Raw genomic sequence first — 18,792 nt, 5'->3', positions numbered from 1 at the left:
GTTCATGAAGAAGTCGCTCATGTTTATGTCTACGAGATTTTTGCCTATGTTTTTTTCTAAAAGTTTTATGGTTTCATGACTTACATTCAGGTCTTTGATCCATTTTGAATTTACTTTTGTGTATGGGGTTAGACAGTGATCCAGTTTCATTCTCTTACATGTAACTGTCCAGTTTTGCCAGCACCATCTGTTGAAGAGACTCTCATTTCCCCATTGTATGTCCGTGTCTCCTTTATTGAATATTAATTGACCATATATGTTTGGGTTAATGTCTGGAGTCTCTATTCTGTTCCACTGGTCTGTGACTCTGTTCTTGTGCCAGTATCAAATTGTCTTGATTACTGTGGCTTTGTAGTAGAGCTTGAAGTTGGGGAGCGAGATTCCCCCCCACTTTATTCTTCCTTCTCAGGATTACTTTGGGTATTCGGGGTCTTTGGTGTTTCCATATGAATTTTTGAACTATTTGTTCCAGTTCATTGAAGAATGCTGTTGGTAATTTGATAGGGATTGCATTAAATCTGTATATTGCTTTGGGAAGGATGGCCATTTTGATGATATTAATTCTTCCTAGCCAGAAATATGGGATGAGTTATGAGTTTCCATTTGTTAATGTCCTCTTTAATTTCTCTTAAGGGTGTCTTGTAGTTTTCAGGGTATAGGTCTTTCACTTCCTTGGTTAGGTTTATTCCTAGGTATTTTATTCTTTTTGATGCTATTGTGAATGGAATTGTTTTCCTGATTTCTCTTTCTATTAGTTCATAGTTAGTGTATAGGAAAGCCACAGATTGCTGTGTGTTAATTTTGTATCCTGCAACTTTGCTGTATTCCGATATCAGTTCTAGTAGTTTTAGAGTGGAGTCTTTAGAGTTTTTTATGTACAATATCATGTCATCTGCAAATAGTGACAGTTTGACTTCTTCTTTACCAATCTGGATTCCTTGTATTTCTTTGTTTTGTCTGATTGCCGTGGCTAGGACCTCCAGTACTATGTTGAATAACAGTGGGGATAGTGGGCATCCCTGTCTTGTTCCCGATCTGAGAGGAAAAGCTTTCATCTTCTTGCTGTTCAGTATGATCTTGGCTGTGGGTTTATCATATATGGCCTTCATTATGTTGAGGTACTTGCCCTCTATACCCATTGTGTTGAGTGTTTTTATCATGAATGGATGCTGAATTTTGTCAAATGTTTTTTCAGCATCTATGGAGATGATCATATGGTTTTTGTCATTCTTTTTGTTGATGTGGTGGATGATGTTGATGGATTTTCGAATGTTGTACCATCCTTGCATCCCTGGGATGAATCCCACTTGGTCATGGTGTATGATCCTTTTTATGTATTTTTGAATTCGGTTTGCTAATATTTTACTGAGTATTTTTACATCTGTGTTCATCAGGGATATTGGTCTGTAGTTTTCTTTTTTGGTGGGGTATTTGTCTGGTTTTGGTATTAGGGTGATGTTGGCTTCATAGAATGAGTTTGGGAGCATTCCCTCCTCTTGTATTTTTTGGAAAACTTTAAAGAGAATGGGAATTATGCTTTTCTGTATGTCTGATAAAATTCTGAGGTACATCCATCTGGCCCGGGGGTTTTGTTCTTTGGTAGTTTTTTGATTACCACTTCAATTTCGTTGCTGGTAAATGGTTTGTTTAGATTTTCTGTTTCTTCCTTGGTCAGTCTTGGAAGGTTGTATTTTTCTAGGAAGTTGTCCATTTCTTCTAGGTTTTCCAGCTTGTTAGCATATAGGTTTTCATAGTATTCTCTACTACTATGTCCATCGTGATGTTTCCTTTCTTGTTTCTGATTTTGTTGATGTGTGTTGATTCTCTTTTTCTCTTAATAAATCTGGCTAGAGGCTTATCTATTTTGTTTATTTTCTCAAAGAACCAGCTCTTGGTTTCATTGATTTTTTCCTATTGTTTTATTCTTCTCAATTTTATTTATTTCTTCTCTGATCTTTATTATGTCCCTCCTTCTGCTGACTTTAGGCCTCATTTCTTCTTCTTTTTCCAATTTCGATAATTGGGACATTAGACTGTTCATTTGGGATTGTTCTTCCTTCTTTAAATATGCCTGGATTGCTATATACTTTCCTTTTAAGACTGCTTTTGCTGCGTCCCACAGAAGTTGGGGCTTAGTGTTGTTGTCATTTGTTTCCATATATTGCTTGATCTCTATTTTAATTTGGCCATTGATCCATTGATTATTTAGGAGCATGTTGTTAAGCCTCCATGTGTTTGTGAGCCTTTTTGCTCTCTTTGTACAATTTATTTCTAGTTTTATACCTTTGTGGTCTGAAAAGTTGGTTGGTAGGATTTCAATCTTTTTAAATTTACTGAGGCTCTTTTTGTGGGCTAGTATGTGGTCTATTCTGGAGAATGTTCCATGTGTACTTGAGAAGAATGTGTATCCTGTTGCTTTTGGATGTAGAGTTCTATAGATGTGTATTAGGTCCATCTGTTCTAGTGTGTTGTTCAGTGCCTCTGTGTCCTTACTTATTTTCTGTCTGGTGGATCTGTCCTTTGGACTGAGTGCTGTGTTGAAGTCTCCCAAAATGAATGCATTGCATTCTGTTTCCTCCTTTAATTGTTAGTATTTGTTTCACATATGCAGGTGCTCCTGTGTTGGGTGCATATATATTTAGAATGGTTATATCCTCTTGTTGGACTGATCCCTTAATCATTATGTAATGTCCTTCTTTATCTCTTGTTACTTTCTTTGTTTTGAAGTCTGTTTTGTCTGATACTAGTACTGTAACACCTGCTTTTTTCTCCATTCTTTGCATGAAATATCTTTTTCCATTCCTTGACTTTTAGTGTGTGCATGTCTTTGGGTTTGAGGTGAGTCTCTTGTAAGCAGCATATAGATGGGTTTTGCTTTTTTATCCATTCTATTACTCTGTGTCTTTTGATTGGTGCATTCAGTCCAGTTACATTTAGGGTGATTATTGAAAGATAGCTACTTGTTGCCATTGCAGGCTTTAGGTTCGTGGTTACCAAAGGTTCAAGGTTAGCTTCTTTATTATCTTGCTGTCTAACTTATCTCACTTATTGAGCTATTATAAACACTGTCTGGTGATTCTTTATTTCTCTCCCTTCTTATTTCTCCTCCTCCATTCTTCATATGTTGGGTGTTTTGTTCTGTGTTCTTTTGTGTTTCCTTTGACTGCTTTTGTGGGTAGTTGATTTTATTTTTGTCTTTAGTTAGTATTTGGTTGGTCTGCTTTCTTTGCTGTGATTTTATATTCTCTGATGACATCTATTTAGACTTAGGAGTGCTCCCATCTAAAGCAGTCCCTCTAAAATACCCCATAGAGGTGGTTTGTGGGAGGCAAATACCCTCAACTTTTGCTTGTCTGGGAATTGTTTAATCCTTCCTTCATATTTAATGATAATCGTGCTGGATACAGTATTCTTGGTTCAAGGCCCATCTGTTTCATTGCATTAAATATATCATGCCATTCTCTTCTGGCCTGTAAGGTTTCTGTTGAGAAGTCTGATGATAGCCTGATGGGTTTTCCTTTGTAGGTGACCTTTTTCCTCTCTCTAGCTGCCTTTAAAACTCTGTCCTTGTCCTTGATCTTTGCCATTTTAATTATTATGTGTCTTGGTGTTGTCCTCTTTGTGTTACTTCTGTTGGGAGTTCTGTGTGCTTTCATGGTCTGAGCAACTATTTCCTCCCCCAGGTTGGGGAAGTTTTCAGTCATTATTTCTTCAAAGATACTTTCTATCCCTTTTTCTCTCTCTCCTTCTTCTGGTACCCCTATAATGCGAATATTGTTCTGTTTGGATTGGTCACACAGTTCTCTTAATATTTTTTCATTCCTTGAGATCCTTTTATCCCTCTCTGCATGAGCTTCTCTGCGTTCCTGTTCTCTGATTTCTATTCCATTAACGGCCTCTTGCACCTCATCCAGTCTGCTCTGAAGTCCTTCCAGAGATTGTTTCATTTCTGTAATCTCCTTCTGGACTTCATCCTTTAGCTCTTGCATATTTCTCTGAAGATCCATCAGCATGGTTATGAGCTTTATTTTGAATTCTTTTTTGGGGAGATTGGCTAGGTCTGTCTCCCCCAGCCCTCTCTCAGTAGTTGTCTGGACTATTTTGGACTGGACTAAATTCTTCTGCCTTTTAATGGTGATAGAGGTAGCTGTAGGCTGGTATCATGTGTGTCAGCTGGGAGAACAAAGTCCTTTCCTGCTTGCTGGATGCCTTGCCCTTCTCCGCTGCCTGTGTCGGTTACCCGCACTCCTGGAGCAGCCTCCGGGTTAATCCCCTAAGCTGCTGTGGGCAGGGTCTCCATCAGTGTAGCGCAGAGCCCTGCAGGGAGTGGCAGGCATGCCACGTGCTCTCTCCCATGAAAGCGCCGCCCCTGCCGGGCAGCTGTGTGCCATCAGTGGCCTTTGGATCTGACCCGGGCAGCTGTGCGCCAGGCTGTCTGGGTGGCTGCTGGGGGCGCGGCTGTTCCTGGGCTCCTCCCCTGCCGCCACTGCCAGTTCCTGCCAGGCCTCTCCCGGGCCCCTCCAGTGCCGCCACCGCCGGCACACACAGGCCGCTCCCAGGCTGCTCTGTCACTGCTGCCGCAGGCTCGAGTGGGCCACTCCCAGTCCCCTCTGGCGCCACTGCCACGGGCTTGTGCTGGCCTCTCTGTCACCGCCGCTGCCAGCCCACGCGGGCCAGCACCAGGCCGCTCAGCCGCCTCCACCGCAGGCTCGCGCAGGCTGTTCCTGGGCCCCTCTGGTGTCTCCTCTCCTGGCACACACTGTCGCTCTCCCACTACTGGGCCAGTGTGTTGGCGTCCTCGCCGGTTGGGGGAATGACTGGCCGGCTGCTTATCGGTGTGAGGGGCTTCAGAGTTTTGCTGCCACCCAGGGGGTTAGGCCGCCTAGAGTTCCCCAGATTCGCAGGTGCTGGGGTGCATGTGTCGGGATGACTTCATCCAGCTGTGGGGTCCCTGTCCCTTGAAAACTTGCAAAAAGCACTCGCTTTTCTTTTGTCTCGGGGCGCCGGTTGCGGGGACCTGCTCGCAGGTTTTGCTTTTCTGTTTCTGTAATATCCAGCACCCCGTGCACCGTTTGTCTGCACTCCTGGTGTGGATTTCTAGAGCTGGTTGTTTAGCAGCCCTGGGCTTTCACTCCCTCCCCGCTCTGACCCCTTTCTTCCCGCCGGGGTCTGGACAGGGGGGCATTCGGGTCCCGCTGGGCCGCGGCTTATATCTTACCCGCTCCATGGGATGCTGAGTTCTCACAGATGTAGATGTAGCCTGGCTGTTGTACTGTATCTACTGGTGTCTCTTTTAGAAATAGTTGTATTTGTTGTATTTTCAAAAGCATATATGTTTTTGGGAGGAGATTTCCGCTGAACTACTCACGCTGCCATCTTGGCTCCTCCTCCCAGTTTGCAATTTTTATGATTGTCCATGAACCTATTTTCCTAGTGTGACTGCATATACTCTTTAGGGTAAATATCAGTGATGTAAACAAGGCAAATGTTTTGAGCCTACTACTAGTCTTAGGATAATTCTTTTTTTTTGCAATATTTTCTATTTGGGTTTGGAAATTCCAACTTTTGGAGATTAGGCTTTAATAACAAAACATTGTCTTTCAAGAGGAAAATTCAGCAAAAACAGATAAATTATGAGGAATTATTCTTATTCCTGTTTTTAAAGTTGAGTTTCCCTGAAACTTGTTTGCTTTTATTGTATTTTTGGAAGCTGTTTTACAGACTGTGGTTTATCCTACTCTCCAGGGATAGGAAGAGACAAGTTACTTGCCCAGTGAGCAACTTTCTCAATCTTGAGAGTTTCAATTTACTGAACCAATCTGGTGTTTTCTGATCTATGCAGTTAGATATCCTTTCATATTAGATATATATTATATATTAGACATATATTAACCAAAATGCCATCATATTGAAGTATATTAGCTTAAAAAGATGATTTCTATATGCAATTGTAAATGTTCTGATTGCATCTAATATATAATTCAGCCTCACAGATAGTCACTACAGAAAATCTAGTAGCTTTAAATAGTATTTGAGTGATAACTTACATCCCGTGAATCAACAGCTGCATACATGATATCCATCCAGCCTTTAAATGTGGCCTGTAAACAACATATATTTGAATTATGCACAAAAAGCTAATCCAAGAATATTGGCATTTTGCCATATGAAAACTTGATAGTGTTATTATAAATACTGTACAAATTTTGTACCATATTATGAAATTTTCTATAAAGAGACTGACATGAATGAAGAAGTGAAATAGATTAAGATTTTATTAAGAGACTGGACCTCATTTTCTTTGTTTCTCTTGGAAGATACTCAACTTTTTTCTACACTAAATTTTAATGAGAGGCTTGACATATGAAACTCCCATTGGAGTCTTAAATCCCTTTCATGCCAAAAGATAAGCTCTATGATTCAAACCTATCATGTATTTAAACACAACTTAATCATTTTCATTAATTAATTATTGATTAGTTAATATACTCTTAAGTAAAAGTTATTAAACATTACACATTTTGAAATACACTCTATAAGATTTGCATTTCCACAAATAGTAAACCATACTCCTTAGAAGTTTTTACAATAGGTTATCAGGCTAATAATTCATAACATTTCATTCATCACTAAAATATGTATATACATTGCCATTTTAATATATAAAATTGCTGCTTTTGTGATGATTGCTAAAGAAAACTGTAAATGGTAATAGCACAATAGTGCTTGATCATATAATGAAAAAACAGGGATCAGAAATGTAAAATCACATCTAAACATACTAAAAGCTGTACTTTGGGGAAAATATATTGTAAATAACTGCAAAACATCTTCACAGTCAAGTGAAGCTAATAGTATAGGTGTTAAACAACTACTTTTGTACTCAGATATTAACGATTCAAAGAAAGAACATTGGTGAAATGGTTTTCTTGAAACATTTTCAAAACATTTTCAAAACTCAAGACAGTAGTGACTTACCACTTGAAGCAATGCAAGATAGCCAGCGCCAACATTATCAAAGTTTACTTTCACGTTTTTCCACCGAGCTTGCTTGCCAAGAGCCTGACAATCACTCAGATTGTTGACTTCACTAACTTCAAACATGTTACCCGTTGTCACGTTAACACAGTGGTAGAATTTGCCAGCAAACAAATTCACACCCATAATGCTAAAAATCAGCCAGAAGATGAGACAAACCAACAGCACGTTCATGATAGAGGGAATTGCTCCAATAAGAGCATTCACAACTACCTAAAAGAGGAAATGAGAAAAAAGGCAGCTTAACATATTGTGATAATGGAAACCATACTTCTCATTAATTTATTTAATGCTAAAATGGGTGTGAAAAGATCTAAATAAAAATCTAGGTGGACAAGTTGTTTCTTCAGATGTTTTCCAGAACATATTTGTTAAGGGAAGCAAACAATGATATAACTAAAAAGCTAAAGGATTTAAGGAAAGCACAATATGCCAAAGTGTGAAAAGAAACAAAAACCTGATACAGTAAGATGGAGTCAGAAAATGTATGCTGGAGAAAAAAGGAAAAAAATGTATTAAATACCAACAGAAGAAATAATCATCATTCAGCAGTACATTTTAATTTTCAAGAGCATTAATGAATGATTGATAATTTGAGAACATGTTTAAACAAACCCTTTACAAATGACAAAATATTAATATTGCCTTACACCTGTACCCTCAGATCAAGTTAACTTTTTATGAAGACAGATTAAGAATTTACAAGGACCTTTTTATCCCTATTGTTAAATCCCAATTTTAAAAAAGTATATTAAATTAGGAGACTAGATAGAATTTATCTCTGGTCATAAAAGTACTGAATATGTCCATATTATTATTTCAAATCTCTTAAATGCTCATTTTGGGGTACATGTTACTTCATCAACCCAAACTGACCTATTTCCTGAAGGAGAAACTGAGTCACCTTTCTTCTCATTGAATTCAGAAGAGATTAAGGTGTATTCTGAAATCCCCAGGGAGGTCAACAGGACCGTTCTATTAAACATTTATATTAAGTGAAACTATTATTTTATTTTAAAATACTATATCATTTTAGAAATCACACTAAAGACTTTTAAATAGACTTCAAAACCTGAAATCCAACACTGTAGACATTTCATATGCTACTCAAATTTTGTTTCTTTTAGAAATCAAGTTATATACATTGTACTTGCCAGATTTGTTTGCTACTAAAATTTGTGTAAAATGATTTTCCCACGTCTCTCATCAAATAAATGAATGATAACGTTTAACCATACTTTATAGCTGGAATGTTAGTCCTGTCATATGACTGAATTAAAAATATCAAATTTAGATTAGTTGACAGACAGGAACAAATGTATAAATTTTTTGTTTTATTTCTATATTTCCTCAAAAAATGAATTATTAATGTGAAACCATGCAACAGATGTGAGCTTAAGTAATGATAAAAAGTTAGTGTGAAAAAACTCAAAAATTTTTATGAATTTTATCTTGTGAATTTATCAAGTAGCAGTTAAATGAAATTATAATGTAAAACCAGGTATTTCTTTGATTATAATACTTTTGGAATATCTGGAGTATGGTTTCATTCTCCATTGTGAGTGAATCTCAAAGTTAAGGCTGAAATGTTTTTATTGCTTCAAACAATCCATCTAATAACATAGAAGCCCTTTGGCCAAGAAGAAACTCAGTATCCACGTGCATATGGAAGCTGGATTAAACAAAACTGGCCTTTGTACTAAATAGTATTTTGAGAGGTGTGGAAAGGGGGTGTGTGTCTATATAAATGTGTACTTTATGTTTAGACACATAAAATATATGCTAAGGAAGAGAGCTAGAAAGGAAAATACAAGTGCTATGGAAAAAGTGAAGCTCATTCAGAATGCTCAGTTAAAGGAGAGATATATAAAACAAACCTGAGGGATTGCCTAAATGAATAATTAATTATCCTAACCCCCTACCTTGGTTTCTTAGGGTATATAGATTTGTAAGAGGCTATAATTTACTATTGTTTTCTTGTACAACTATTATTATTACTCATATTAATTAAGAAGTAAAATACATAAACACCATTTACCTTCATTCATTACCAGTGATTTTTGAGGATGCAAACTTATTGAGAGGAAGTTCATCCCTCCTGGGATGAATGTCAGTAAGAAATAGTTTTTTAAAAATGTATAAGCAATGAAATGAAATAAATAGCACACAGAAATATCTCTGAACTGTCATTAGGAGACCTGAACTCTAGTCCTAGTTCTGCTGCAAACAGTTTCTGAGGGCCTGTTTAATAAACCTCAGTTTCAGGAGGCTAACCTTGGTGATCTCTGATTCTGTCTCTGAAGTTCTATAATTGTATGAAATAAATAAGAGTTTGGTACCCCTCTAAATTTAAATAACTACCTATATTTAATTTGAATGAATCATCAGAGAGCTCTTATTGTTCTTACCCTCATGCCTTCAAACCGGGATAAAGCTCTTAGAGGCCTTAAGGCTCTTAGTGTCCGTAGGGATTTGATGGCACCAAGTTCAGAATAGCCAAGAGCATTGGCTACCAAGCTAACCAAAGAAACCTACAAAAGGAAAGAAACATTCATCAGTCCACCAAGAAACAAACTGTCAACTAAATGCATGGGATGTGGTGCTTATTCTTTAGCACTAACCAAATACAATTTTGGACCTAGCTTGGCAGCCTTTATCTCCCACATAGTGGGACCATTATTGGCAGCTTTATCTCATACTATTGCTTTTCTTACCAGTGAAACTGGTCCTTGCCTATTTGTGTAAACATCTGTAAACCCCTCCAATTAGATATTTCACTCCATGGAGCCGTTTTCAACCTGTGCATATTATCTATGATGATTCAGGATTTGGCTCAAAAGCCAGATCAGATCTTCCATGGGTCTGTGTTTAATATTGATTGAAAACCATGTTTCTCTCCTAAATTTATGTACTATCATGGTTTTTATTTATTTATTTATTTATTTATTTATTTTAGATAATTATTTTTTATTGAAGGGTAGTTGACACACAGTACTATCATGGTTTTATGTTCTAGAGGCATTTACCATGTAGTAGAGTCCCTTGATTAGATATCTTCTCCTCCCTTCCAGGTTACATAAACTTTTCAGGGTCTGGGTTGAAGTGTTTTTCTCTGATTGTGCTTAATATTTGGTTGTGTATGCTTTAGTCAGTGTGTTGGATAGATAATAATGGAATAATTTTACCTGGAGAAACATTTTATCAGACTGTATAGTTTCATAATAATGAAGAAATTTTTATTCTAACTACTGGACTTATGATTTAGAATATAGTATCCCCCATTAAGATAGTACATCTTTCTGATATTTATTCATAAATTTAATTTAACTTAAATACACGAAAGATTAAAGAAGAGGTGTCCCATTTTGGAAGTAAAGAGACTTCATTTGCTGTGATTTTTCTTTCAATATAACATACATTGAACATTCACTATATGCTAGGTTCTGTTCTAAGTGTCTATGCATATAAACCTGAAGAAGTAGGTCACTATTGCTTTTTCACTGGTGAGGAAGTTAAGCCCCCCACTCAAAAAAGGATGCCTAAGTAATAAGATATGGAATTGGAGCATAAACTCAAGTGATCTGACTTCAAAACTACATGCTAACCTCATGTATCCATTATCAAAAATTCATTCCTCATCTGAACCACAAAAACAAAATGATTTGAGTAACCATCTTCTTAGTTCTTAGAAGGATTGTATGTAACTAGTGCTTTTCTTGCTGCATAGGAGATAAATTGGTAATTCATTACATCCACTCGGTGGCTTAAGAGCATTAATTTCTTGTGAAAAGGCCTGTTGAAAATGGGTCTAAATGAATCCTGACAACAATCTAGTGAGATAGGATGAAACCAGTGAGCTGCCCAGGAACACATGGTGTGACGGATAACATCCAAACCAGAACTGAGGCTTCAAAGGCACATGGAGCCACTGTCCCCTCATTGATTAATTTAGCATACGTCTCACAGAATTGAACAGAAAAATAAATGACTAGTGACAAGATAATTTATTGACCTATTCATTTCTGTCTAGTGTCCGCTGCTACAGAACACCGGAAATAAAGGAAAGGTTATTTGGGAATGTGCAGGCTTCTGTGTTCTGGGCTTCTTGCCTCAGGAGGCATTACAGCGTCTTTACGTTTTTGGATCTGCTTTCCAAAAGCTTCCTTCATCTTCCCAACCAAGTCCTGTATTTGAGACCTGGGCATTTAAAGGGAAGTGGCTACAAATTCCTCAACACTCTGAAGTAAAGAAGCTCATGATTTAAAAGGAAAAGAAAGGTAATGGCCGGAACCGGAGAGTATTGGAAAGATAGGAAGTTGTGAGTTCAGAGGCTCAGAAACAACACTTACATATGACTACCCGACACTGCGGTGGCTCCATGTTGCTCGAGAAGCTGGGCCTTAGTGAACTGCTCTTTTTTTTAATGGACTGCATGCCATTTTGTGTAAGGCAAAACGTCATGTATTGAGTTGACTAATGTGAAAAACTTACTATGCTTTAAAGGTGTTTTTGAAAAAAATAATTTTAAACGTTTGTAAGTATACTTAAATTTTGAAGATAATGTTTTCTATTGGTATTCTGCTTTATAATTTACAAGTCATTAATGCTATCTCAGAGTGATCAGATGACTAGACCAAGAAAAGGTAAAAGAGGCAAGTACATAACTAGAATTTAAGTCTTCTGTTTTCAAGGCCAGTGTATTTTCACTTAAGCAAATTTGTCCCCAACCTTTCAGGACACATCCTGATTTCTTTTGTGCTAAATACAAGAGGCACTCTTGCTAATGTGTATAAAGTGTAACAGAAGCTGTTTTGACAAAAACAGAACTGTTAGTACAAATTTACGTGAATCTAGGTACCTCTCTACACAGCAAATATATTAAGCTGTCTGTGCTGGAGGTTAGAGGGGTTTAGAGGGGTTTAGAATGTCTACCACATTCCTATGGCAACTGAGACAAAAGGAAAGGAATAATGTGGGAGAGAGTTGATGTTTCACCCTGGAAATTCTGTGGGTAGTTAATGAAACAAGTGATATAAATTTATTTCCCTTAAAAATGGCTAAAGATAATTTTTAAGTTCAATATGAGCAGTTCAAAAATGAAAGCTTATATGATGATCACCTCCATGTAGTCACATGATACATTTCACTACAAAAGCTTGCATACTTTTTGATGATGAAATCTAGAAGCATTCCCATTAAAACAAGAACTAAAAGAATATGCCCACTACTAAGATTATTATTTAGCACTTTCTGGAAAAGGAAATGCAAATTATAAAAATTAGAAAAGTGGGAGAAGTCGTTACTTGTATATATATTATTGCTGACCCAAAAAGACAAGAAAGTGAAAAATTTTTATAAGCAATAATACAGTTATTTTAGGTACTAATGTGTTTTTCATATTAATTTTTTTTTAATGTGCAGGAATCCTTTGGAACTACATACACTTTATTAACATGTAAAAATTAAAGTATAAGAATGATCTAAAATATTATTGTTTTAAGAACAGTCAGATCCCACCAGATATTAAAACCAATGATAAATCTACAATAATTAAAGCTATTACATTAGTAGACAAATAAATGAAACAAAATAAGGTTCAAATTAGATCCAAGACATACTGAGATTTAGCATGTAGATAAGGGTAGTGTTTTAAATGAGGGTGACAAATAGCTTAAATGAGAAACCATTTTGAGGAAAATAATAATTGGATTCTAACCTCATACCTTTTCCTGAACTAAGTTCCAGATTGATAAAAGTTAAAACATTAAATAAAAATGAAGAAATAAAATTCCAACTATAAAACCAGAAAAAACATAAAATGTTTTAATAATCTTGAAGTTAGAGGGTCTTCATAAATGTGAAAAAAAGCAAGAAAAAAGTACTGATAAATTTGACTCAATCAATGTGAAAAATTTCTACATGACAAAAAAAGGCAAGAAACAAAAATCCAAACAGGAAGAACAGTTGTACCACATGTGACAAAATATTAAATTTCCTTGATATAAAAAGAGCTCCTACAAATCAACAAAAAACATCATTAGCCAAATAGTAAAATATACAGAGTCTCTCTAAACTTTCATTTTAATCTGTCAAAAAACTGTATTTATATACACTCCCTATAAATTCAACTAGGAGGAAAGCAAAGTAATACAAAGAGAATTTCAGAAGAGTCAAGGAGGAGAGTTTTAGCAAATTCTGGACTATAGAGAGTATAGAGAGATTACTTTCTCAGCAGGGCAGAGAGAGCAGAAACCTAAGTCTGTAGAGGCAACTTAAAACATTGTTCCAATGAATTCTTAAAAGGCTCTGGACCTGAAGCACCAAGTTCCTCTAAAACGGGTATGACAGGTGGTGCTGAAAACAATTGATTGAGCATCTCTGTCCAGAAAAGCTGGACACTCTCGAGTCCCCTCATCCACCCACCAGCACGCAGGAGAGCAGAGTGGAATACAGCTTCGCAGCTTACAGAGTGAGATTTTTATGTGCTGCAGAGGTCAGAACATAGACGCAGTAATCCACACTGTGCTTGGGTTTCCCTGTGAGGCCACAGAAGCCCCTTCAATACATAATGCAGTTGTGGGTTTTCCATAGTACTGTAGTACCATAGGGTTAAATATGGACTAACTCAATATTTGCTAGATCAAGGGCACCTGTAACTTCAGTTGCTAGGTGCACTCCTCCCTTTCTACCCCAGAACAGTCTTATTTCCTATTTTCTCTGCAGCTTCTAAAAAGGAGATGGAGCTCAGGTAGTGGTGAGGGCCAGACCCCAAACTGCCATGGGAGTGGCGGCAGAGGGCTCTTGGTGAAGAAGGGAGGGTGGGGACACTGGACAAGGTGGGACTTGGTCAGTGGGAGGGGTAAGGTTTATGGCAGGGATGGAGTGAAGGACGGCCAGTGTCTGGGAGAAGTGAAGGGCAGTTTCTTTGCTGCATGTCAGTCAGCAAAGTCCATTTTTATGTAAGGAAAGTTTGTAACTCAGGCTGCTTCTTGCCTTTGACATCACTTCTATGTTAAATGTTTATAGTTTATTTTTTTTGTCCTTAACTTTGTACATAATTAGAAAATTGAAAATGTTCACAAGCTATGTAAGAGCAAACATTTCTGTCATTATGTCAGAGATCATTATGGTCTTGTTTGTGCAGCAGGAAGCTGGAGATATCGAAGTGCTCATCGCTGGGGAATGGGGAATGGATAATCACTGTGGGCTGCTCTGTGGCACTGAGAGGCCATGTGTTCCACAGGAATTGCACTCAAATACTCCAGAATACCTTTTTTTTTTTTTCTAGTGGAGACTTTGAATCAAGTGATTTCTAAGTTTACTTCCTTGTCTAGAATTCTATAGTTTGGTAATTTCAAGATAATTTAAAGTGAAATAACACTATGTATTATTCATGCTGAAAAGCCAAATCACAGTATCTTTATTAATGCATGCATCATATTTAATCAGTGTATGACTGGAAAAACACTTGATGTGTTGGTCTGATTGATAGTGAGCATGATAACTTCTCTTATGGGGTATTTAATTTAGACTCTATCTGTAGGTTTCATTATTTTTTTCTAGGAAGATAGGAATTGTTTTTGGTATTTTACATAATCAATATGATATTTGGTCATTTAATAGCTAAGTAACTAGTGTGTGCCTCAGTTTCCTCTTCTACAAAATTAGGATCATACCAGTAGATGCCTCAGTGGTTGTTGTGCAGATTAAATGAATTAAGACAAAGGTTAGTTGTTATAAATATACATGAGAACCCTTATCTGTCTTTACTGCCACAGTGTAGAATCCTGGCTGATGAGCTGGTGTGATATCCCATAGGAAGGCCTGTGAGAAGAGAAAAGGCTGTATGGATCTTCCAAAAGGAAGTATTTCATGAGGTCATGAATGGAGGCAGAAAGAATATTTAGTAGGTTATTGCTGGGCTCAGTAAGTCATAGTGGTGTTGGTATGGTGCTGAAGAGGAATATCAAGACCCCCAATTAATTTGTTAGTTGGTAACATGAAGGAGAATTTGCTGATTGATTGGTTTTGAGGGGTGGAAAAGTGGGAGAGGTTGAAGATGTCATTTGACTACTTGACTTCGTAGATATGTCACCACCAGACTAAACAGAGAGTTCAGGAAGAAATACATGATTGGAAGAGAAAGATAGTGAATATACTGAGGAGGAATATCAGTAAGTATTGCTGAGGAAGCAATTAGAAATATAGGGAGAGGATTAAAGATGGCGGCATGAGAGGAGAGACAGAGGCTTCCTCCTAAAACTGGATACAATTAGAAAATATAGTTGGCACAACTAATCCTGAGAGAGCAACAGGAAAGAGGACGCATCAGGCTGCACACACCTGGAGCAAAGAGCAGACCTCAGCGAAAGGGGTGACGTACCAGAGCTGTGACTCCGCGGGACCCGAGCCCCTGCCCCACCCCAGCTCCCCGGCGGGAGGAAGAGAAACGGAGCAGGGAGGGAGTGGAAGGCCTGGGACTGCTGAACACCTAGCTCCGGAGATCTGCTCTGGGAGCACAAACCTACATTTCATGGTGCTTTCATGAGACTCGCGTGACTACCGGATTGGAAAGTTAATACAGGCAGAGTTCCTGGGGAGACTGGGATTCCGGCTGCTTGTAGAAAGCAGGGATCCATATCCGGCTGCTCTGGGACAAAAATTTATACCTGTGTGACTGGCCCCCTGGCTCAGGCAGTGGAGACAGGCACAGGAGCCAGGAGACAGGGAACAGCTCTTTCCTACCCCCAGGCACCAGTACCGCTCCACTGCGACCCCTGACATTGCTTCAGGGGCTGAGCAGCTCCAGCGACTACAGCTTCTGGACACTAGAGGGCGCCATATACAAACATGAAACACCAAAGAAACCTGGTCCAGAGTAAAATTATTAATACAACTCCCAAGAAAGATTTAAATGATATGGACCTCATGACTCTTCCTGAAAGGGAGTTCAAAATAAAAATCATCAACATTCTAATGGAGGTACGGAAAGACATCCAAGAACTCAGGAATGAATTCAGGTCGGAGATCCAGTCATTGAAGAACACGATGGAGGGTATTAAAAGCAGGTTGGATATGGTGGAGGAGACAAGAAATGAAATAGAAACTAGAGAAGAGGAATACAAAGAAGCTGAGGCATAAAAAGAAAAAAGGATCTCTAAGAATGAAAGAATATTGAGAGAACTGTGTAACCAATCCAAATGGAACAATATTTGCATTATAGGGATACCAGAAGAAAAAGAGAAAGAGAAAGGGATAGAAAGTGTCTTTGAGGAGGTAGTTGCTGAAAACTTCCCCAATCTGGGGAAGGAGATAGTCTCTCAGGCCATGGAGATCCACAGATCCCCCTACACAAGGGACCCAAGGAAGACAACACCAAGACACATAGTAATTAAAATGGGAAAGATCAAGGATAAGGACTGACTGTTAAAAGCAGCCAGAGAGAGAAATAAGATCACATACAAAGGAAAGCCCATCAGACTAACATCAAACTTCTCAGCAGAAACCTTACAGGCCAGAAGGGAGTGGCATGATGTGTTTAATGCCATGAAGCAGAAGGGCCTGGAACCAAGATTACTTTATCCTGCAATATTATCATTTAAATTTGAAGGAGGGATTAAACAATTTCCAGATAAGCAAAAGCTGAGAGAATTTACCTCCCACAAACCATCTCTACAGTCTGTTTTGGAGGGACTGCTATAGATGGAAGTGTTCCTAAGGTTGAATAGCTGTCACCAGAGATAATAAAACCACAGTAAAGAAAGTACAGTAGCTAATTACTAAGCAAATGAAAAATTAAATTAACTATCCCCAAAGTCAATCAAGGGATAGTTAAAAAGTACAGAATATGATACATAATATATAAAGAATGGAGGAGGAGGAGAAACAGAAAAGAACCTTTAGATTGTGTTTGTAACAGCATACTAAGTGAGTTAACTTAGACTCTTAGATAGTAAGGAAATTAACCTTGAACCTTTGGTAACCATGAATCTAAAGCCTGCAATGGCAATAAGTAAATACCTATCGATAATCACCCTAAATGTAAATGGACTGAATGCACCAATCAAAAGACATAGAGTCACTGAATGGATAAAAAAACAAGGCCCATCTATATGCTGCTTACAAGAGACTCACCTCAAACCCAAAGACATGCACTGACTAAAAGTCAAGGGATTGAAAAAGATATTTCATGCAAACAACAGGAAGAAAAAAGCAGGTGTTGCAGTACTAGTATCAGACAAAATAGACTTCAAAACAAAGAAAGTAACAAGAGGTAAAGAAGGACATTATGTAATGATAAAGGGGTCAATCCAACAAGAGGATATAACCATTATAAATATATATGCACCCAACACAGGAGCACCAGCATATGTGAAACAAATACTAACAGAACTAAAGGAGGAAATAGAATGCAATGCATTCATTTTAGGAGACTTCAACACACCATTCACTCCAAAGGACAGATCCACCAGACACAAAATAAGTAAGGACACAGAGGCATTGAACAACACACTAGAACAGATGGACCTAATAGACATCTATAGAAGTCTACATCCAAAAGCAATTAGAAATACGGGTTTGGGTTTAAGGAAAAACCAGAATTAAAGGCTAAACATCTCTCCATGTGCTTAAAGTCATATTTTTAAGAATGAAAGATAGTATTTTATAAGCTTTATGAATTAATAGGATTATCTTTATAAACCTGGCCAGTGATAAATTTATCTTATTAATAACTTGATAATGCTAAGAGAATTAAATCCTCCTAAAAAAGGTACAAAGTGGATCCTTCTTACTAGGAGACAATTATAGAAGAAGCCAGTGCACATACCAGACTGTTCATATATAAATATGTCTAGAGAGAGATCAGAGACTGATATGAAATGATAGAAATTTGTAGTTATTCAGTCCCTTTACCTGAAAGTTCTTTTAATTTAATCAATTTTCTTCACAAGAGCTCCAGCTGCAATTCAGGGCAGGTATGTTCATATTAGCAAGACATTGCATTGTTATTCACCAGCATTTGTAGGCAACCATCTTCAGAGTGTAATGTGGAAACTCTGACTAGTGCGACACAGTATTTTAAATAGATCTGTGCCCTACTGCAAAATATGGGGCAGAGAGCACAGTGCTAGAAAGAGGCATCTCTGCCACCTACTTTATATATGACATCTTTAAACCTCATTTTCTCTGTAGCAAAATAGATGCAGTAATAAGACTTATATCACAGGATTGTTAAGAGAATTGACAAATAATTTATAATTAAACAGATACATAGATAATGAGGTTTGTAAAGTAGGGGTTAAGAGAACAGTCATTAGAGCCAAATGATTTGTGTACAAAATCCAGTTTAGCAACTTCCTAGCTATGTTGACTTGAGCAAGTAGCTTAGCTTAACCTTTCTTTGCCTTAGTTTCCCCATCTGTAAAATGAGGATAATTATGGTTTCTAACTCACAGAGTTTTGAAGATTAAATTAACATGTATAAAGTGCTTTCAGCAGCAATGGTATACAGTAAGCATTAAACCAGGGTTATCAGTTTTCATTATTACTAAGGAAGGCTCTTAATTGGTGCTATTCCTACAGTAAGTGCTTAGGAAGTGCTAAGTATATTACTGTGCTACTACCGGTAACAATTATAGCTTCATTATTGAAGATGCTAGTATGTTAAGAATAAATGTCAAGAACTAAGGCAGGGACACTAGATTCTAGATGTTTCTGGCAATTGGAAATATATTAGAATCAGAAGGTGTCCTT

At 37.6% G+C, this 18,792-nt stretch overlaps 1 protein-coding gene across 7 annotated transcripts in view; it reads right to left on the bottom strand.

Moving 5' to 3' along the window:
• LOC130678827 (sodium channel protein type 3 subunit alpha) overlaps positions 1-18,792 on the bottom strand; it is a 113,240-nt gene that overhangs the window by 7,677 nt on the left and 86,771 nt on the right. For all 7 annotated transcript variants that reach the window (XM_036884368.2, XM_057505477.1, XM_057505476.1 and 4 more), the window contains 3 exons: positions 9,447-9,569; positions 6,979-7,251; positions 6,048-6,101 (listed from right to left, as the gene is read on the bottom strand). In XM_036884368.2, coding sequence (XP_036740263.2) covers positions 6,048-6,101; positions 6,979-7,251; positions 9,447-9,569 — 450 coding nt within the window. The remainder of the gene's footprint in view (positions 1-6,047; positions 6,102-6,978; positions 7,252-9,446; positions 9,570-18,792) is intronic.

This window comes from Manis pentadactyla, chromosome 8 (genome assembly GCF_030020395.1).
Source record: "Manis pentadactyla isolate mManPen7 chromosome 8, mManPen7.hap1, whole genome shotgun sequence".
NCBI classification, from domain to species: domain Eukaryota; kingdom Metazoa; phylum Chordata; class Mammalia; order Pholidota; family Manidae; genus Manis; species Manis pentadactyla.
Note: the sequence above shows the minus strand (reverse complement) of the source record. Positions and strands in the feature narration are given on the sequence as shown.